General features: G+C 35.5%; 1 protein-coding gene across 8 annotated transcripts in view; it reads left to right on the top strand.

Moving 5' to 3' along the window:
- The window catches only part of DMD (dystrophin), a 1,840,970-nt gene that overhangs the window by 806,944 nt on the left and 1,011,413 nt on the right, over positions 1 to 22,613 (top strand). For all 8 annotated transcript variants that reach the window (XM_045507265.2, XM_045507267.2, XM_045507235.2 and 5 more), the window contains one exon: positions 13,926 to 14,098. In XM_045507265.2, the coding sequence (XP_045363221.2) occupies positions 13,926 to 14,098 (173 nt within the window). The remainder of the gene's footprint in view (positions 1 to 13,925; positions 14,099 to 22,613) is intronic.

Genomic DNA, 22,613 nt, shown 5'->3' with positions numbered 1-22,613 from the left:
CCACTAGGAAAAACAGCCAATATCTTGTTTTTCTTGTTCACCATTGTATCTCCAACTCCTAGAGCAATACCTACCACTCAGTAGGCACTCAGAGGATATCTGTTGAATGAATGATTGACAGTCTGGTAAATCTAGGTATGAAATCTGTGATTGAAAGGATAGAGTAATGTTAATGCATGTCAAGATTTTTTTTAAGAAAGAAGGAAAATTAGCCTGTTTTACATTATGCCCAAACTTATTGAGTGAAGTCATCCAGATGTGTGGATTCTAGAAAATTAAGCATATTTGTCAGCATGGAGAAATCTACTCGAGGTTTGTACATACTGAATTTTAAACCAATCATTTATGAAAGTGTGTAACAAGAAACCCACGAGTAATTAAAATATTAGTAATATTTTTCATAATCACTTGGCTTGCATTATATGGTTATGGCAAAGGCTAGAGATATTGGCTAGGCACTGCATCTGAACATTAAAGACTTAGATTTAGACACCGAATCTGACTCTTAATAGTTGTGTCCTGGGCAAGTCACATAAAATTTCTAAGTTTCAGTGTTTTTAACTTTGAAATTAGACAAATGATAATCCTAACTCAGAAGTAATATTGCAAAGATACAGTGAAATCATGTAGGATTATGTGGAAAAATTCTTATAAAAGTGTATAATTATATAAATTTCAAGGTTTGTAAAGCCCGTATTCATCATATACTCAAAATCTTAAAAATTATTGTAAATTAAATTTCCATGTAAATAATCCTAAAGCAAATTGCCTTTAAGAATGTGGTAAAACATTAAATTTCATACTTACATGTAAACAACTTTAAAATAAAATGTTAACAGTAGCATAAAATATACATAAAGGTATTTCCAGATTTGGCAAGTAGCCTAAAGGTAAAAAAAAAAAAAAAAAAAAAAAAAAAAAAAAGAAAAGTTTAAAGAAAAAGAAGCGAATGCACATAGGCTAAAAAACATTTGCTTTCAACAAAAACTTTGGTTAGAGAATCTGATTTACTTTCAATCATAATTACTATATTTCCAAAACTAAGTGTTACTTACTCAGGTGTAAAATTTCCCATTCTTGTGTTAATTTTATTTGCCCAATGAATAATTCACTTTTTAATATTTCTCTTGAGGATACAAACTAAATCATTCCAAGTTCCCATGTCCCATGGCTTTTACCAAGAATATGATGCCATTGTTTAGTTTGTTGCTTTATTTGGAGTTTTATTTTTCAGTGGAATATGTTGAATTTTTTTTCCTCCTAATTCTATTTCAGTAATTTAGAATCCTTTTGTGCTGATTTAGAAACATGACTTAAACTGTTTTAATGCATTGAAGCTCTAAGTGAAGGATGGTTTAATCAATAGTGTTTTTTTTTTCTTTTTTCCTTGGAGTTCTGAGATTTGTTTTTTGTAATTTATGTTGTTGTTTTCCTTTTGCCATTTAAAAAAGCTCATCTGTATCCAATTTCTTAAAATGGTAATCATGAGTATGTTGATACTTCAGTAACATTTAGTCAAACCTTATGAACTGATGCCACGTGAGTCAAAATGTTTCATTATTGGCAATTGCATAGAGTTCAGTCTAATACATGACTTTTACCCAAGTCTGCTTATTTCTGAATCCTAATGCATATCATTAAACAGTCAAGGAAAAAATCAAGAACTTTGTTTTGTAAATCACATATAATTAATGGATACCAATTACGAACAATTCCCAAATTGAGTTTTCCAAACCTGAGGCAAAAGATTAAAGGATGTTCTCACCATTAGGGAAATTTATGGGGTTTCCAAAAAGATAAAGGAAGGAGGTAGAGTGTTAGATCCTGCTCGTATATCATGTTTTGTTTTATTTTGTTTTGTTGTTTGTTGTGTTTCTTAAATTTGTACATTTAGGTTTCGAACAATTGTATGAAACAGTGGTTTTGCTTTTATATCCCTCATGTAAAACACTATGATTAAAAAGCATGTTCTCCTGGCATCAACAGAATTAATCATTTATAAAATGGGCACAATAGTACCAGATATGTTCACTATTTTTCCAAAGTAGTGTATTATCATTTGTATTAATTTGTCCAGGTTTAATTACATTCAGTCTTGAATAGTAGTTATATGTAAACTTGCTTGATCACTCCTACTGGATTTTCAGTTATTTATCAAAATAATAAAATACCCATGATTGCATATATAAATAGGATAAAAGAGTAAAAAGCGAAAAGAAGAAAGAAAAGCATCCTGTCCACATTTTTCAATCCCATTCCTCAGCAGTAATCAATCTTTAGGTTTCCTTGGATTGCTGTAGAATTTTTTTCCCTAAAAGCTATCTGCCCCTCTGCTCAGTTACCCAAGACTTAAAAGCATGTTCTGATTCTAAAAAATTTGGAAACATAGCATATCATATGTCTAATTTTTAATGATGAGAAAAGCATTTGTTTCTACACAACTCTCCTTTGCTATGTGCAAGAGGCATTTTTCTATCAAATTTTTTTTGGAAAATGATTTACACAATGTGCACAACTTAATACAAAATGTACCTATCATAAAATGACTTTTGGAATCATTTTCTGTTTAGTTGGTGCTGATGGACTAGAACTATTGTCTATGAGGAACAATTGGAGCAGTGAAGTGCAGGTTTTACATTTTTCTTTTTGTTCTCCTTGGTGCTCTGTGGCTTCTGAGGAACTTGGGCAGGCAGGATTCTGAATGAAGGACTTTGTTGTTAGGTATCTGAGATACTGTGAGGTAACCATGGAGAAACTTAGCCAGGAAATACAGGTGGACTGCTATTCCATTGTTTACTCTAACAGCTAAATAACCAGTAAAAGTGAAACAGAATAAACAGGGAGATACCTGAAGAGCTCACAACAGCTGTCTGGGCCTGAATGCATATCTACAATGATTGAAGAGCAGTGTGAAAAACCTTAAAGTTTCAGTAGTTGCATTCAAATTGATTTTCATAAGCAAGTTAAGATTCAGTGCTTCAACTCAACTTTTCACTTCAAATTAACACATATTTATTAAGACCCAAATTACTGAGTTTATCCCTCTTAAAAAACGACATGTAAGATGTGATCCCTTTGCTCTGGTAACCTAACATGTCAGAGTTATACAAACAAGTTAGAAAGTAATAAAAAGTAGGAAAGATATAATAGAGCCAAGATACATAGTATAAGTCCTGAGTGTAACTGAATTTGTGAAGAGGAGAAAGCAATGTCACAAAGCAGAAACTGAGAATAATCTTATAAAGGAGAAAGCCTTTAAAATGTCCATGTTTTGAATGTAAGTGGCATTGGGACAGTACTACTTGCTACCACTTATTTACTCTGTGCCAGGGCGTGTTCTAAATTCTTTACTTGTCGTAACTCCTCTGGTTACCACAAGAACCCTATTAGGAAAAGACTGTTATTATACCCATATTCAGAATTATCCAAGCTGGAAATGGTGGTTTGGATCACAGTGATGGCGGGGTCAAATTCTGAAAACATTCTCAAGGTAGAGCCCATAGGATTTGTTGGCCAATCGCATGTGGCCTGGTGGAGAGAGGATTCAAGGATAACACAAATAATTTTGGTATGAACAACTGGAAGAATGGAGCTGTCATTAATTATACCAGGTGCAAAACTGCAAGAGGATTAGGTTAAGGTGCAAGGTTGAGTGTAAGTTTAGTTTTGACATGTTAAGTTTAAGATATCTATTAAACATGCATGTGGATATCAAAGAGCCATATTGGATATATATAAGTCGAAGTTCATGAGATAGTCTCAATTTGACATGTAAAATTCAAAATCACTGGTGGAGGGTGGCTAATTTGTTAGCTCTTCTTCCACACTTGCTTACAAAATACGGGTTTTTCCTATGCTCCTTTCCCAACCCTCTCCCCTCTAACTGTGCCTCTGTGGACAATCTCAGCCATTCTCATGACCTAAATATAGCCTTACACCAATGGACCTTATTGGTAGAGGTGGAAAATGGGATAGGCATGATGTCAAGATGGTATCATAGATTCACTGCTGATAGTACTCAACAGAGGGACATCTACCAGAGGGAGGGACTCAGCCATTTAATGATTTACTCTATTAAAAGTTAAAGTAAGATGTTTGTAGGCTAATAGAAATAGAACTTTGTCTTTCTGGCTCACTCTGGTATTCCCAGTACATAGAACTTATTTGGCACGTGGTAGGTTTTCCACAGATATTTGTTGAGTTAATTAATGAAGACAGAGGTATAGCCCTCAGAGAATTGGAGAAAATCTGAGGCATAGCAGAACTAGGTAAGACTATGGAGTTTGGGGCTGTGTGGAGAAGGCTATGCTTAACATTATTGATGCTGCTGAGGAGGGGGAAGATGCAAGGAAGAAGCATATACATAGAAATTTTCTTTAGGAGGTGAATATGGTAAAAAAAAAAAACTGTGTATTTCAGGTGTTTATAGCCATCTGCTTGTGAGTCATTTTGAGACATAAAGCTGAGAAATCACTAGAAAGCAATTTTAAATTTTTTAAATGAAGTTCAGTATACTTCAAACCAAAATATAATTGAAATATGGAAGTCACTTTTCAGGGAAAATGCACTTGATGATCAATTTCATATTATCTTATATTTTAGCTTATTTTTTTAAATCTCTAAAACTATGTTATTTCAATTTTAAGATAGCTGTTTTTTCTTATTGAAAAGCTTTCACTAAGGGGACACTGGCAACATTTGAAGTAAATATGTTCTATATAATTTTAAATATTTTATTACAAACTTTAAAGTAGAAGATAAAATTTTAGATTAATGTTTGTATATACATCCTATGATCGACCTATTATTTAAAACCCTACCTTGGTAAGACTTGTAAACTCATAAAGCTCTGTTTAAGTTACTTCTTGGTATAAGACAGGACTAAGGACACCTATAAGTTACAAACATCCTCATTTTTAAATTGTGGTCTGAAGTTTGAGCAAGTGCTGAATTGAATTTTATGCTGTTCATCTATAAAGTGCCCATTTATTTTCATGAGTACAGAGAAGGTACAAGAGCAATTATGCTATTTTAAATAACACTTTTAGAAATAGAAATCATATAGGCATTTTTCAGAGTATTTATAAAACAAATAACTTGTTATAAGTAAGAAACAACATTTTAAAAATTCACTAAATTTTTCAAGTTTATTTTTATCAGAAGTGATTAAGAGTAAGTTCAATTTATTTGATATTGCTCTCCCCTACTCCAGCCCTGTTCACTTTCTACAGTATCTAGTTTGACATTCATATAAATAGATTTACCATTTAGTTGGGTAAAGCTATATTCTGTAATGAAACATTCTGACAGCAAGGGAGTAGTTGTCACTTTACATTAAGTGGAATAAAAACTAAACAGCAGAAATATGCCCCTTATGATAGAGAACAGAGCATACTTAAAATAAGAGTTACTTGTGACCTTTAGCTCAGCCAGATTAGTTGGCAAATAGGTCCCTTGTTTGGTTCCCTAGATCAATTGTCTGTAGTCTCTAGTTTCTCTTACTAGCTCAGTAAAGACACAGTACATAATACTTGAATACACAAAGTACTTATAGGTTTAAATTGTTTGTGTTATGAATCCCCTTTAAAAACTGATTCTCTTCTTAAAGGAAGACCCATGTTTTAAAATAATATTTACCTCACAGTCAAGGCCTAGATTAATATGTCCATGTTATTAATGAGCTCTTATTTAAACAACAAGTTTTCAACTAGAAATGTGAATTAAAGCTGTATAGTTCATAGTCTTCTATCTTTCCTTATTTGACACATCTGGACTTCATCTTACAGCTGTGAAAGTCATTTCACGATCTAATTTTTCTCTATTACCATTGTATAAAGAAGGGTCTTATATAACTTATTTCATTCTGTAAGCTAGAGTTGCAAGGATGCTATTTTAACATATTAAGGACTTGAAGTTTATATACTCATGTACAATTGCCTTCCAAAAATTAAAATTTTGTTTTCCAGGAAGAGTGCCTAACAATTAAACATCTTACAGAATTGAAATAGGGAGTGGGGACGTCAATTCATAGGGGCATGTCAAAATCAAGACAAAAGTTGACTAAAAAGTTGAGTACTTCCCCATTTTTCCATCATATGTTCAGGTAAGATAAGGAACTATTCAGGGATAGAAATGGAAGTAATATACTCTGTAGTGATCCTAGGGATTTTTCTATCACCATAGCAACTACAGGGACTATGGTTTCATTTTTAGAGGGTCAGAAACTATAAAGATCACTTATTTTAGACGAACTAAAATTGTAAAAAGCTATAAAAGATCTCATCTCTGACTTAAACTATGGAAACTGCTACAGAATTTTCTTTGGTGCATATACCATTTTTCTGTGTGCAATGCCTCGGGGACGAGACTATGTGTAGGGACTTTAAAAAGGATTTCCTGGACTCCAGCCAATTTTGACAGCATTCTCTGAGAATGCACCAAGGAGCTATTATCTAGATATCCAGGGAGTAAGACATCCCTTGCCCTAGTTTTTGCTTTTTGCTTTTCTCATTTAAGATAGAAAGTTTTCCTCCTTTTGCAACATGCTGCCCAGCATTGCTAAAACTTTTCATAACTGGATTCTGAGCAATTCTACCACTTTCCAGAGAATTGGGAGCTCTCCAGAGATTTGGATTAAAACCAGGACGCTTTGCAAGCTCAAATCATGAGAGAGAATATATGTTCTCTCTCACATGCACGCACATACCCCACATGAAAGCCATAAATCTATTACTTTTAGTCAGATGGGGAAGATCCTCCTTGCCTTCCCTTGAATTTTACCCCCATAGGAAATTACAGCTATTCATTTTAAGTGTTTGGGCTCCCAAGATACAGACAAATGGGGCTGGTTGTCCCAATGTGAATTTCAGTAATCAGCCTGTCAGTCAGCTGGCTGCTTGGTATCAATTGGAGAACTTGTCAAAAGTTCTGGACTTTCGCTCTTGGGCTGGCAGCCACGCTAAAGTAGATGAAGTCTACATCATCAGGAGTTGAGCCGGTACAAATGGTGTTGAAGGTCAGTTGGTCAGGCTGCTCAGGTCAGCAGAGTTAGCAGAAGCAGCAAAGAAGGCACACTGGTGTGTGTTCTTGGCACATCACCTAATCCAGCTAGTGGGGTAGCTCTAAATACTCCACCATGGCTCTGGGTTTAGAGCCATCAGGAGATGGTAATGCAATTTTGCCAGGTGAATAAAAGAAAGGAAGAATGTAAGAGACTTGCTTGGGTGCAGTGACCTCTACGGCCTTGTGATAACATATAGCAGATCCATTCTGTCTTTTTAAAGTTTTTGTTATATTATCAGTTTTATTTTTATTAATAGTAAACTTTTCCTCCATAAAGAAGTGTCTTATGTCAAATAAAGCAAACCACAGTGTAGTACTAAGCTATTTTCAGTTTTGTAGGGAAAGAAGATAACAGTGGAAGACAGTCTGCTCTGTCCAGATTTACATTTTCACACTTTCAAGATGCTGAAATTGCTCTTCATAAGATCAGCAATCACCTTCTAAATATTCACAGTTGATTTTTTTTACTCCTGTTCCTAGATGCATTTGACTTGGTGGCAGCTCCCTCTCTCCCTCCTGATATTTCTTCTTCTCTTGATTTTGAAATATTTTACTCTCCTGGGTCTCCTCCAAGGTCTGATGACAATTACTCTTTGGACATACTCATCTTTTTCGTCAACCTCTGCTTTCCACCAAGGTTCATCCTTAGGCAAACTTTCTTCTCACTCTTTCACTCTTACAGACTTTTCTGAGCAATTTGAGCATCCCTCGTGCAATTAAACAGCTCCTAGTATATTCCAATGACTAGCAATTCTGTATGTAATCCTGACAGAGGACAGTTTTAACCTGCATTTCTCTGGAGAAGTAATCTCAAAGGATACTCCTGTGTTGGCATGCTCTCCTTTTCTTCATATGGTAACCCTTGACCTGTCAGAAAAATGTTCTTACCACAGAGTTAAATTGAGATGCTTAACAAAACATAATGAAACCTTCTAATCAAAAGATATTCATGGACTTGAAGGCAACACCTTGGGATTTTATAAACAATCTTTGAAATTCTTTCACATCACTCGTAACCATCATGTCTAGCTGATTTGCGGACTTGGAAACACAGCTGCTTTTTTCAGGTTCCCACTGTAAGCATTGACTTTTGCCCTTTACAACTGACATTATCTATATGCTCACCAGCTACTATAGCTTAAACTTCCCCCAAGGCAAGTCCTCATGCACCATAGTCATGACGTCTTAGAATGAGGCTGGAGAACCCCCTAAGATCTGTAACTTCTCTCCTGCTGCCCAATCTGACTTGTGGAGTTTGCTTCAGAGCCTCCTTTCTGGGAAGCTGCAGGCTCAAAAATAGGCACTCCCTATCTACCCGAGTCTCCATCTCACACGTGGTTGAAATCCTCCTTATAAAGTTTATATTTATACAGTTGACCCTTGACCAATGTTGATTTGAACTTCATGGATCCACTTATATGTGGATATTTTTCAATAGTAAGTACTACAATACTATACAATCCATGGTTGTTGAGTCTGCAAATGTGGAAGAACTGTGGATATGGAGTTCCAGCTATAAATTATACATGGATATATAACCCTCATGTTATTTGAAGGTCAGATATATCCTAGATCTCTGGATCAGAGAACACATCATTATTTTTTTTTAAGGAAGACTAAATGTTATGGGTGATTTTTTTTGAAGTATAGTCAGTTACAATGTGTCAATTTCTGGTGTCCAGCATAATGTTTCAGTCATATATATATATATATATACACACATATATATACACACACACACACACATAAATATACATTTTCATATTCATTTTCATTATCAGTTATTACAAGATATTAAATATAATTTCCTGTGTTATACAGAAGAAATGTTTTTCTGTTTTATATATAGTACTTAATATTTGCAAATCTCTATTTCTCAATTTATCCCTTCCAACCCTCTTTCCCTCCCCTGACCAGTAACCATAAGAATGTTTACTATGTCTGTGAGTCTCTTTCTGTTTTGTAGATAAGTTCATTAGTGTCTTCTTTTTTTCTCTTTTAAGATTCCACATATGAGTGATAGCATATGGTATTTTTCTTTCTGTTTCTGGCTTACTTAACTTAGAATGATGATCTCCAGGTCCATCCATGTTGCTGCAAATGGCATTATTTTATTCTTTTTTATGGCTGAGTAGTATTCCATTGTATAAATATACCACAGCTTCTTTATCCAGTCAGTCATCTGTTAGTGGACACTTAGGTTGTTTCCATATCTTGGCTATTGTATATAGTGCTGCTATGAACATTGTGGTATATATATCTTTTCAAATTAGAGTGCCCTCCAGATATATGCCCAGGAGTGGGATTGCTGCATCATATGGTAAGTCTATTCCTAGTTTTTTGAGGAATCTCCATACTGTTTTCCGTAATGGCTACACCGGACTGCATTCCCACCAACAGTGTAGGAGGGTTCCCTTTTCTCCATACCCTCTCCAGCGTTTATCATTTGTGGACTTTTGAATGAAGGCCATTCTGACTGGTATGAAGTGATACCTCATTGTACTTTTGATTTGCAGTTCTCTGGTAATTAGTGATATTGAGCATTTTTTCATATGCATATTGGCTATTTGTATGTCTTCATTGGAGAATTGTTTGTTTAGGTCTTCTGCCCAGTTTTGGATTGGGCTGTTTGTTTTTTTGCTATGAAGTTGTGGTGAGCTGTTTATATATTCTGGAAATTAAACCTTTGTCAGTCACATCATTTGCAAATGTTTTCTCCCATTCTGTAGGTTGTCATTTTGTTTTCCTTATGGTTTCCTTTGTTTTACAAAAGCTTATAATTTTAATTAGGTCCCACTTGTTAAGTTTCACTTTAATTTCTATTGCCTGGATTGACTGCCTTAGGAGAACATTGGTAAGATTATGTCAGAAAATATTTTGTGTGTGTTTTCTTCTAGAAGGTTTATCATGTCTTGTCTTATATTTAAGTCTTTAAGCCATTTTGAGTTTATTTTTTGTGTATGGTATGAGGAAGTTTTCTAACTTCATTAATTTACATATGGCTGTCCAGTTTTCCCAACACCACTTTCTGACAAGACTGTCTTTACTCCATTGTATTCTTGCCTCCCTTGTCGAAGATTAATTGACCATAAGTCTGTGGTTTTATTTCTGGGCTCTGTATTCTGGTCCATTGATCCATATGTCTGTTTTTGTGCCAATACTATGCTGTTTTGATTACTGTAGCTGTTGGGCTGTCTGAAATCTGGGAGGGTTATTCCTCCAGCTTCATTCTTTTTCTTCAGTATTACTTTGGCAATTCTGGATTTTTTGTGATTCCATATAGATTTTAGGATTACTTGAGAACACATCGTTAATTACTCAGGAGTATTTTAGCACTGTTTCCCATCCCCCAAATCTCCATGGGACATGCAGTGAAGGCTGAGTGTTTATGTGTACTTACAGAGTTGCAGTACAGGAGAGAAACCCCATTATTATAAACCTCAGAGCTTATATAAGGCAGCTGGCACTTCTGAGAGTGAGAGAAAGAGAGAGAGAAAGACAGACATAGAGAAAGTGGGGGAAGGGGAGAAAGAGGGGGAGAGAAAAGGAGAGATGGGGAGAGAGGGAAACAGATGAGAGACCTCTGCTCTAGAATGTAAACAAATACTCTCTAGAGAGGAGGTTAGTGAGGAAGGTCTTGTTCTGTTATCCTTAGAATGTAAGCAAAAGGATCCAAGAAAGATAAGTTTCTGTGTCTCCCTAGAACAATGCACTAATCTGAACTCTAAGGTATTTTTACTATTAAATCTTCCTTTAACCTAGATGCCAATATTCTTTGTTTGGAAATCCCAGACCATGTGAAGACATGAAAATATGTGTGGGCCAATGATGGTTACCATTTCATTCCTCTTCTCAAAATCCGGTGCCAAGTGCCCATTGGATTATCTATAGTCTGATACCACAAAGGCTTTTCAATATGATCATGTTCAAAAGGAAATCATCACTTGCACAGACAGACAGAGACAGACAGACTCACACACACACACACACACACACACACACACACGCACACAAGCATGCACACAGAACCTGTTCATCCATCTGAAAGCCTTTTACTCAGTGATACCATTATTCATCCAGATGCCAAGTCCAGAAACCTGGAAGTCATTCGAGTCTTTCCTCTTCTTCACCTGACACACAGTCAGTGAATTCTGACAAGATTCCTTCCTAAAGAACTCTCTCTCAAAAACTCTCTCTCAGTTCAACTCAAACAATGAATGTCGACTAGATATTTGATTATATTAGTTTTTAAAAATTTAGGTGTGAAATATGCTATTATATGTAACAGCCTTGGAAAAAACTCATATATACTAGAAATACACACTGAAGTAATTATGGATAAAATATTCTATCAATTTGTTTCAAAATAATCCAGTTGAGGAGGTGAAAGGGTAGAGGTAAAATGGAACAGTGTTGTCTGTGACTTCATAAGTGTTGGCTTTGGGTAATAGGTTCATGGGGGCTATTTGTACTGTTTTCCTTTTCTGCTTTTGTATATATTTGAAATTTTCGTATGTGTCTATCTGTAATTGTTTCCCACTGTCTACTGAATTACACTCACTATCTTTAAAGCACATTGTTAATCATCCCTAACCTCTGTTTCCTGACCTATCTTCCTCTAATCCTGTACATTTCTGAAAATTCGGTCAAATATGACCTCTCATGTTCCCTGCCTTTGTATGTATGTTACCTACTAAGTATAATGTCCTTCCCACTTCAACTACTCAGCTATGTTTACCCCAAATGGCACTTCCTTTATGAGCTCTTTCTTTGGGTTATGACCAAATATGATACATGATTAATTTCTTCTCTGAACTTCCAAAAGAAGTTTTGGTACCAGTTAGACCACTCATCAAATAATTTCGTGTTATTTAGCTGGGACTTCTACACTGTAATTGTTTCCTTTGGTTTTCCAAACCACACCCTCGCTTACTACCTGAATAAGATCAATTGAAAATTTCTTAAAAACAAACAAGTAGGGGGAGGGTATAGCTCAAGTGGTAGAGCACATGCTCAGTATACACAAGGTCCTGGGTTCAATCCCCAGTAACTCTTCTAAAACAAATTACCTCCCCCTACTAAAAAAAAAAAAAATAGAGAGAGAGAGAAAATCATTAAAAAAAACCAAACAAGTAAAACTGCTTCGCCTACCTCTGCTTTATCTGTATTGATCCTTGTACATGGAAGAGCTCAATAAATGGTTGCTCAATTGATTTATCTATAACAATTCAGATGAGCAAAATAACCACATTCACACTTGTAAGACTAGTCAAATATGTAAGTTTATAGCATTTTTTAAAAATTAATTCTTTAAAAGATGCTTTATTACATAATGATGTGCTTTTTCCCCTTAAATATAATGTAGAAAAAATTATGGAGCTAATTTATGAGTTACTTTCACTTATTCATTTATTCAGCAGAAATGCATTGGGTACCTCTTTGTGCCAGGCACAGGTTTGTGTTCTAAAAAATCCACTAGAGAGAAAGACACATAACATCCCTGCATTCATAGGGTCTAGTCTAGTGGTATAGAGAAACCAGTAGATATATAATTTCATGTTAGTCCTAAGTTTCGTGAAGAAAAATGTAGAATACAGGGAATACACAGTGGTTGGGCCTCCTACTTAAACTAGAATGGTAGAGAGGGCTCTTCTGAGATGAGAAACACATGAAAAAAACAGCCATATAAATGTCCTGGAAGGAAAATGTACTTTTGGCAGGGAGAACAGCAAGTGCTGAAACCTTGAAGCAAGAATATGCTTGGCATGCGCAAGGACCACAAAGAGGCTGAAATGTTGTGGACTTGGAGGAGACTAGGGAAAAAATAAGATTAGAATGGTAGGCAGCATACAACCAAGCCTTACAGAGCTTTGTAGGCCATGATCAAGATTGAGTTTGATGAGAAGCCATTGGAGGGGTTTTGAGAAGAGAAGTAATACGATCTGATTTATGTTTTAAAAGAATTTCTTTGGCTGTCATGTGGAGCATTGACTGGGTGGGGGCAAGACTGGAAGCAGGAGGATCACTTGGGTAGCTATTGTGATAATCCAGGAGAGATATAAAGATGGCTTATATCAGAGCCATAGCAAGGGAGATACTGAGAAGTGGTCAAATTCTGGAAATGTTCTGAAAGTAGAGCCAACAGGATTATCCAACAATTTGAATATTGGAGATTAAAAAAAGAAAGATCAAGGAAGATTCCAAGGTTATCAACCTGAATAATTATTAACTGACACTGTCATTTACTGAAATGGGGAAGACTATGGGGAGAGAAGGATAAGGGGCTGCAGTTCAGAATTTGATTAGGGCTATTTTAAGTTTGAGATACTCATGAGACATCCAAGCTTCAAGAGAGTAGTTGGATTTTTGAGTGTGGAGTTCAGAGTTGAGGTCAGTACTGTAGATAAAAGTTTGGGAGGCATTTTAATATAGAGATTATTTACAGTCATAGGACCAAATAACAGGTAGTGTAGCTAAAGAAGGAAAGATGTGTCAGAACTAAGCTAGAGCACTCCAATATTAAGAGATCAGTAAGAGGAGAAGGATTCAATAAATGAGACTAAGAAGCAGTGGACAAGAAGGTGGAAGAAAAACCGAAAGAATTCAGGTTACAGAAGCCAAATGAAGACAGTTTTAAGAGGGAGGGAGTGATCACTTGTATCAAAATAAGGACTGTGAATTACCCACTGAATTTGGGCATGTCAAAAATCACTGGGCTTCAGGGCTGATGACTTTTCAAAGTGAATAACTAAAAACACAAGACCGTTGATTACTTCTGGGATTCATAAATTTCCTTTTTTTTTTTTCTCTTTCTATAGACAGCTGATTAATTTCTGACTTGCTTTAAAATTTCAATATTACAGAATATAAAAGACGGCCTGCAACAAATCTCAGGTCGGATTGACGTTATTCACAATAAGAAGCCAGCAGCATTGCAAAGTGCCACGCCTGCGGAAAGAGCAAAGCTCCAGGAAGCTCTCTCACACCTAGATTTCCAATGGGAACGAGTTAACAAAATGTACAAGGACCGACAAGGGTAGGTAACACTTTCATTTTACTAAATGAATGTCCCTATGTCCCAGGAACTCCAGAGTTCATTTCCATGTTCTTTATGGTAAAAAAAGAGAAGTAGGGAGGAAAACAGGGAGAAGTATCACCATTACTGGAAAAAAGTGGATGGAAAGATATATTGGTGAACAGTTCAGACTAATCAGCTGAATTCTACACATTTTTATGTTAGCATTATGTTGGAGCACTATAATATCCTCTAAAATTTCAGGTAATGTCAAAACAGACTTCGTTATTTAATTGAGGTGCTTTAAATAATTGTGTCATATACAATGTATATCTTTGGTCAAACCTGTGTGCTATAGATTTAGAGCAGCTTGATACTTAGACTAATATGTTGAAAATACAAGCTATTGACACAAAGTTGATTTTCATGTATTGTTTCTGTTTTGAAGGCAACACTTTACATTTTGAAGCCCCCTCTTTTGTGCTACAAGGAATTTAAGTTGATTTAAAATAATTTCTGTTGCTTCCCTTAATTGAAATATCCTAGTTTTGAGCAAATTTTTAAAATCCACATACATTTCTTAGCCTCATGCCACAAGGTGTTGTTGTCTCTTTTAGTTTTAGGTTTAAAGAAATAAGGTTCTAATGGCTTAAAACACTTTGTTTCAAAGATCTGCAGTCTCATGGCAGTCTTCTTCACTATTCTCAAGGGAAATCAAATCATTTTTTTTTATAATTAGAAGGAACCTCCTTAATATCTATCATATCTGTCCACATCTAACCATCTTTACTTATATTTTTGTTCTTTATTTACTACATTAGAGTCCTAAAACAGTATTTCTAGCAGAAATCTCAGTTACCTCCTGTGGTCATCCCCATTTTGTTCCCAATTATCTCGCATCCAGAGTTGTTTTTCTAAAGTGTAAGAACTTCATCTAATTCCCTTAGAATAAAATCCAGACTCATTAATTAGGGATATAAGGCTTTCACATGACCCCCTGCTTATCTGGGCAGCCTCCCTGTTTATCAGTCCCTGCCTGCCCTACAACCTCTCTGAATTCTGCTCTAGCAATATTAAACTGATTTAAAGATTCCCAAATATTTTGTGCCCCCTCGGGTCTACCTACCCTTCAAGTCCCACCTGAGTTGTTATTTTCTTCTTAAAATCCTTAAAATATTAGTTGCTCACAGAAACTTAGATATTGTTTCAATATTTAATGAAATACAATGTCAATATACTATTTATGTATTTGCAAATGTTGCAAGACTTGGTGGCTCTCCTGTAGACTACATACTCCAAAGTGACATATTCTTAGAATTTACCACATAGCAGTCCATTCTTTTTTTTTTTTTTTTAACTTTTCTGCCTCCTGCACAAGCTCCTGAAAGACCAAAGCTATGTTTTATTTTGAGTGATATGCTGAGGACTGATATAGTACTGAGTACACAGTGGATGCTCAGTGTATCTGGACTGAAGCCTCCTCCAAGAAGCCTGATGATATTTCTCCCTGGATGGTCTAATAGTTTTATCTCAACTTACTGGAAAACAGCTGGTCTGAGGGTATCCAAACCCTTTCTTGATAAAGGAAAAGAAACTCAGCAACCCTGTGTATATACTGCAAAACACAAACTTATAATGCCATCCTGGTATGCCTCTCAATATCCCACATTCAGTCATTATGAGCTTTGGTAAGCTACTCCAGTGAAGTCAGTTTCCTCATCCTCTTTTGGGGATTTTTTTTTCCTCTGTTGTCTTCTCTCAGTCAGTGTTTTCTTCCAGCCATCCAGGCAACCAACATTATCCCCTAAGAACTTTGGGGGATTCTTGGGTAGCCAGTGATTACTGGCTTCTATAGGCACCTACCACTTTTGCACAAAAATGGAGGTGAACTTTCTGCTTTCTGAGACTTTCCCCTATTTTGTCTGTGTCATCTTTGATTAGTGAGCTAGGTATTCCCTTCTCATAGAGTCATACAGATGTTTCCCTTTCAGCTCACCTTTAACCATAGACTTTAAAAGAAGTGGCAGGCTTATGGCATTCCACAGAGAGAGAAAGCTGAAATCTGACCCAAATCTGGATGGATTCTTTCCTATGTCTGGCAAAGGATAGAGTGTCACTAACCCCAGAAGGCTCACTCTTGTCTTATGCAGAGGCTGGAAAAGATCTTAATTTTACTCTAATTGGGCTTCTCTAGGAATTGATCAGGAGCTGCTAAATTTCCTGTGACTTTTAGTCTAGTCTCAGATAAGACCATTTTAAGTCATTGCTATGAGCATAGACTCTAGAGTTCAACTTGTTTTGGAATCCTGTCTTTGCTGCTGTCTGGCTTCATGTCCTTGAGCAAGTTCCTTAACCTTTATGCCCCGCAATTCCCTTGTCTATAAAATGGGAAAAAAATATTTTCTGAGTCATAAGATTGTTATGAGGATTACATGACACAATGTATGTAGAGTGCTTAGTGGATTGTTTATACATGGTAATCAATCAATTAAAGCCCAGCAATTTTGATGATAAAAATAATGGTCTCTGGCTCTGATAGTCTTCATGCCTGTTAATTTTTTCTTATATTCTTCACATTGTCCTGAGAACCATGGAGAGTTGATTTAAATTCAGTCCCTGATTTAAAGAACCTCCCAGTCCTAGAGAGAAAATTGACAAACAGCCAGCAAATTACAGGTTGATAGATATGAGCTGTGCTAGGAGGCAAGCACAATATCCTTGGGGAGGAGAATAGGAACATCTTACTCAGAGTCAGGAATAAAGCAAGGTCTATGAACCATTCAAGATTCTGACTTACAACTAACAGAAAATAACTCTGGTCACCTTAGGTAGAATTATATAGTTAGCAGGTATCAGGTAACTCATGGAATCAATGGAGAGGCCTGAGAGGCAGGTTTAAATATGGGCAGAAATCGTCAAGGAAGACCAAGTTTTGCACCCAGAAACACATCTTGTATCATAAGAGACAAGATGCATCTAAATTATAAACTGCTATCATAGCCATGGTCCACTGGTGCACCAGAGCTACCATTGTCACTGTATTTGCTTGCTGCTATGACTGCCAAAAAATATCATAAATATTATTTCTTTTTATGCCACTAATTTTAGAATTAAGGTTTCTGACAGAAACATCTGATAAAGCAGAGTTGGATTTTTTTCTCTGAAGGGCCAATGAGTAAATATTTTAGTCTTTGCAGGTCATATAATCTCTGTTATGACTACTGCTGTTACAGGGTGAAATAAACCATAGATAATGCACAAATGAATGGGTATAGCTTGTTCTAATCAAACTTTATTTACAAAGACAGATGGTGGACCAGATTTTGCTGGTGGGCCATAAATTGCCAACTCTTGTTACAAGGCATGCTTCGGTCATGGGTTCTAACTGCCAGGATTAGGAAAAATAAATAACTGGAACTTGGATTCCATTGTAGTGGCAGTCAGAAATGTATCTCCCAGTAAGCCCATAGGATGGCAGATTCTTGAATCCTTAGAGAGATTAGAAGCTATACATTATTAAATAGACAAATATCCAGTATATATCCTTCAAGTAGAGTTCTCAACAAAAATCTATTGTTTTTTCTTAGAAATTAAGCCAACTTGAGGTTAAATCAAAATACCTTTGATCTGATAAGAAGGTATTACTATCTTTTCATGTATGATCCAAGTATGATAACCTATTAGTCAGCTATTACCATAATATGGTGATACAAATCACCTCCAAATTTGATGGCTTAAAACATCAAGCATTTATTCTCATGCTTGTGGATCTTTTGGTTACCTGTGTTTTGGCTGACCTGGGATGTTGTGGCTGGGTAGCTGTTCAAGCTGTGGGTTAGCTGGGCTAGGTTCCAGGAGGTGTGTTAGGTTAGGGTTTACTACATATATCTTAATTTTGGATTTAAGATGAAGGGTCAGTAGCATGCTCTTCTCATGACAGAGCATGAAGTAAACCTCACCTTTGAAGAGCACTTATGGCCTGTGATCATATGAATTCCACTCACATTCTGTTGGCCAATGCAAGCCTGACACCGACAGAATGGGGTAGCAGTCTCTTCCTACAGTGGAAAGGGAATAAGAATGAATATTTGCTGAATAATAATCCAAATGATTGTAGATATTAATAATGAATAACAAAGGGTTTTTACAGCTAAAAAATACCTTAGTGATTTGTATCCTGCTTTATTATTTTACAGGGGAAGCTAAATCACAAAGATGTTAAATGATTTGCCCAAGCACATACTGTGTAGTACATCTGCATATTTCTATGTCACCAAAATAGCTCTAATAGATTTGCCTAGTTTACTCATAATAAGTTACAAATGTGAGAAAATGCATTAGTCTCTTGGCATTCCTAAGGCATAGGTTCTGAGACCATCATTAATCACCATGTTCGTGAATGCCATAATGGCTAAACTCACCTTTATTTAATGTCATAATGTAAAATAGACACTACTGTCTAGGCAGGTGCAAGTAGAGAATTAAAAGCCAGATTGATTTGTGACTGCTCATGGAGACCTACATCTGTATGTTGTCTTCCAGCAAATAGAATTTCAACATGTATCTCAGTAAAGTTGCAAATTTTCAAAATAGTAAAAGTGGTTCCTTCCCATGGAAACACAAATAGTGAACAGAGTAAACATTAAATCCATGAATCCCATGTTTGCATATGCATAGCCATGTATATGGATAGATATATATAAATGTAAGATAAATATTTAACTTTATGGGAAATTAACATTGTTGCTAAATGCTGTTTTCATCTATTTCTTGGTGGGTCTCTCATTGTTTATAAAAGATACCTACAGTAAACACATAAAAATAAAGAAATAATTAACATAAAATCTACCTAGTATTAGAGAAACAATGTCCTTTCCTTCTTTCAGCAGACAATTAAGGAGGGTCTACCAAATGTCAGATATTCTGTTATCTTTCCTTTCTTTCTGATACTATCTTTACTATCAAAGCATTAATAAATTTGCCCCATTTTCAGGAAATTACTCCTCAAGTCTAGGAGTATAGCACAGATAAAATGAGATAATAAAAGTGAAAGCAGTTTCTAGACTACAAATTGCTGTATAGCCATAAGATGGCATTATTGTGTAACAACAAGATTCTGGTCTGACGGTGTGAAGGCATTTAAAAAATCAAATTCTATTACCAATGATATTTAATAAAATAAGAAATATGAAAACCATGTTGCACAAATGAAGCCAGACACCAAAGGATGTATATTGTATGATTTCATTTATATAAAACTCAAAAACAGGCATATCAAAGGTTAAAGGTCAGATATAGTTCACGTTCATGGGGATCAGTAATTAACAAGGACAGGAGCAAGTTCTGGAGTTCCGAGGAATGTTTTATTTATTGATCTGGATGCTGGTTATATTGATACATTTCCCTTAAGAAAGTTTATGGAAGTGTATACTTGTGAGTTGTATACTCTTCTGTGTGTATACTGTACTCAAAATTCACACTTAAAGTTTAAAAATAATAACAAATGCATATTTTTAAGTACAGGAAGGACCTGATCTCAGAATTATTTTTTTTAAAGATGTAGCTTTAAGAAAAGCATATTACATTGTTCTGTTTTGGGCATTTTCACCAGTCTCTAAGATAAGTTTATGGCACTACTACTCTAGAGAAAGCTTTCCTGGATTTACCACCGTCATGTTGGGACCAAAGTGTCTCATGTCAATAGGATGCTGGGGATGGAAGAGCTGGAAGCTGCCTTCCCAGGGATTTCTCCTTTATTTAGTTCCCTTAATACCAAGCTCACAGTATCAGTGTGCTCACAGACTCTTACTGCCACTTGTACTGCAGGAAGGAAAATGAGACAATGCAAGAAATGAAAGGAGGGAAAACAGGAATAGAAACCAAAGAAATTTGATTTGAAGGAAAAGTGCATTAATCATCTCTGTATTCAGATCCTGGGGAACAAGCACGTAATTCTTGAAGCCCACTCCTGATGCAACTTTCTCATAAGCATTTGCTGTCTCAGTTGTAATTTTTCCACCTAGGCATTCAGTAAATATTTTTCTCTCATGTCAAGGTGAGGGAAATAACCACACACTAACCCCAGAGGTAAAGAATAATATACTAATCCTTATGGCATCACCATACAATGTTATCCTCCAAAGTGGAAGCTAGAGGGACAGATGCATAATCTGGGAGCTTTTCCAGAATTGTTTGTTCCTAAATGAGACATTCAGCTATAGCAGCATTAGCAGCCTCTTTTATTTGTCACAATGCCATATGTAGTTGGGAAAGATACATGATAAGTACACACAGGATCCTGACAGCTCAGGAAAGATTCATGTTGTAGTCTTAGAATTAGCCTCTACTAAGTGTAAAGATTTCCATGCCAGACTGGATCTTCATATCCGCCCCCCAGATCTATGTATAAGTGTCAATATGTAATTCTACTGTTGGTTTTTGAGCTTGGTAGAATGAAGAAGAGGTAAATATATATTATATTTATATTATATTATATTATATTATAATATATATATTACATTATATATATCAGAATATATTTATGTATCTTGAATATGGGAAAGCTTTTTACATCTCATTCCAAAATCAATGTTGTAATGATCAGGGGAAAGGATTCTCATGTATTTCATTCATGGAGACACTGCAGAGGAAGATTTGTTAAATTGAGGTGGAAGTGACAGTTTCAATTTATGTCTCTCTTTTTTTGTGCTGTTGAGACCATGGTGTATAGGGAAGGCTTCTGTTTTGGTTCTCAACATCAAAAAATGTTTTAAAAATCATTATTTATTAAATCATTGATTTGATAGAATTCAAATTATATCTAAAGAAAACAATACATCATTTATTTCCACAGATGTATCAGGACTCATTCTTACACATAGACCCACCCACCACTCACCAAATCACCTAAACATTGGAAATATTTAAAAGTTAATTATTGTTAACCTTCAAGTGTATCTTCACTATTTGTTCCCCTACATTCATCTACATCAGTTGATCAGATTTATTTTATTCGTTCCTGGATGTCAGAAACCTTATCAATTTTGCTTCCTTGTACAATGCCCAGTACAGTTCATGTGGTTAATAAATACTATTTGATGATAATGATGATGATGAAAACTATTTTGACAGCATTGACATGTCATATGTGCCAGAAATAAATCATCAAAACTTTAGGAAAGGCAAAACTTACCAACCTGTCATTTGCTATAATCTTCCTTCACCAAGCTTAACCTCTACACTATCTTCTCTGCCCTGTTTCCTCTTGTGTATTTCAGTTTAGGGATCACCCCCTCATGCACACTACCTTCTATTTCATGCTGCTCTTTCAAGTGCTTATGTTTCTGCCAGAGCTCTGTATAAGCTAAATTAATCCCTACCTATTGTGAATATCTTTCACTGGCCAGTTGTTGCACTTTGCACACCACTGAGAGAGCAGTTGGGAGCCGAATAGAGGACTCTTTTGTTTCCACCCAGCAGCCCAAAATGAAGTGTATGGTTTGACTGTTGATGCCAATTATGTGGAGGTTTTACCACCAGAGGCAAAGCTTTAAACCACAAAAGATTAATCCCATATAGTTGGTGTTAGGAGGTATTTAATGTTAATATATTGACTATCAAACAGTCTCATTAAAACAAACCAATTATCAACAAACAATATCTTTATCCTACAATTTCGATTTTTTAATCCCTATTTAAAACATGAGCCATTCATGATACAGTATATCATTTGAGTTAGATACCTAAACTACCCTTTGGTTTATATTTCCCTGTTTACTTATAATTTCTTCTGAATTCTTAGTTGTTGAGAACAGTTGGTGAAGGAATTGAATGAAGGGGATCTGTTGTGTTTGTTTAATAAAAAGGCTTTTTGAAATGCATTAAATATAAGTTTGTTTCTGCCCATCAGCTTATCTAATGTGTGTTCCAATTGCTAGCTCAAAGCACTCAAGAGTTGCAGAGTGATTTGCTTTTTATGATAGCCATTTCTTACAGGATCATTTGCCTTATATCTTCAACATTTTCAGATTCTTATAAATCTTTACAGTTCACATAGAGGTTAGTTTAAAACTTGCTTCAGATAAGAAATTGACTAGATATAAAATTCACATAATCTCAGAGTTAACCATAGATCAATATCCTGGATCTTTTTTCTGAAAGTAATTGAACATTTTTGTTTCCCAGGATAGCTGTATACACGTATTTCCATTCCTCACCATAGTCAATTTTATTTCTTCAGTGTACAGGGGGCTATAGTTTGCTTTTCTCTTATCTAAATAAACTTGTATTTTCATCATTGCCAAAGGGGAAAGGCTCTAATATCGAAAACAACTGTATGCCTATAGGACTACACTCATTTGGAAAGTAATAACACTATTTGACTTTACTCATTTTATGTTTCTTGGCTTTGTCATGTCACAAATTTCCTTTCTCTAAATATACATTTTGTTCCCTCTGCACAGAATAGATGAGTTTTGGAAGAAAATAACACTGTGCTAAATGTAACTTTTTCAGAAATTCACTTTGCTCTATCGAT

The sequence above is a fragment of the Camelus bactrianus genome, chromosome X (assembly GCF_048773025.1).
Source record: "Camelus bactrianus isolate YW-2024 breed Bactrian camel chromosome X, ASM4877302v1, whole genome shotgun sequence".
Taxonomy (NCBI): domain Eukaryota; kingdom Metazoa; phylum Chordata; class Mammalia; order Artiodactyla; family Camelidae; genus Camelus; species Camelus bactrianus.
Note: the sequence above shows the minus strand (reverse complement) of the source record. Positions and strands in the feature narration are given on the sequence as shown.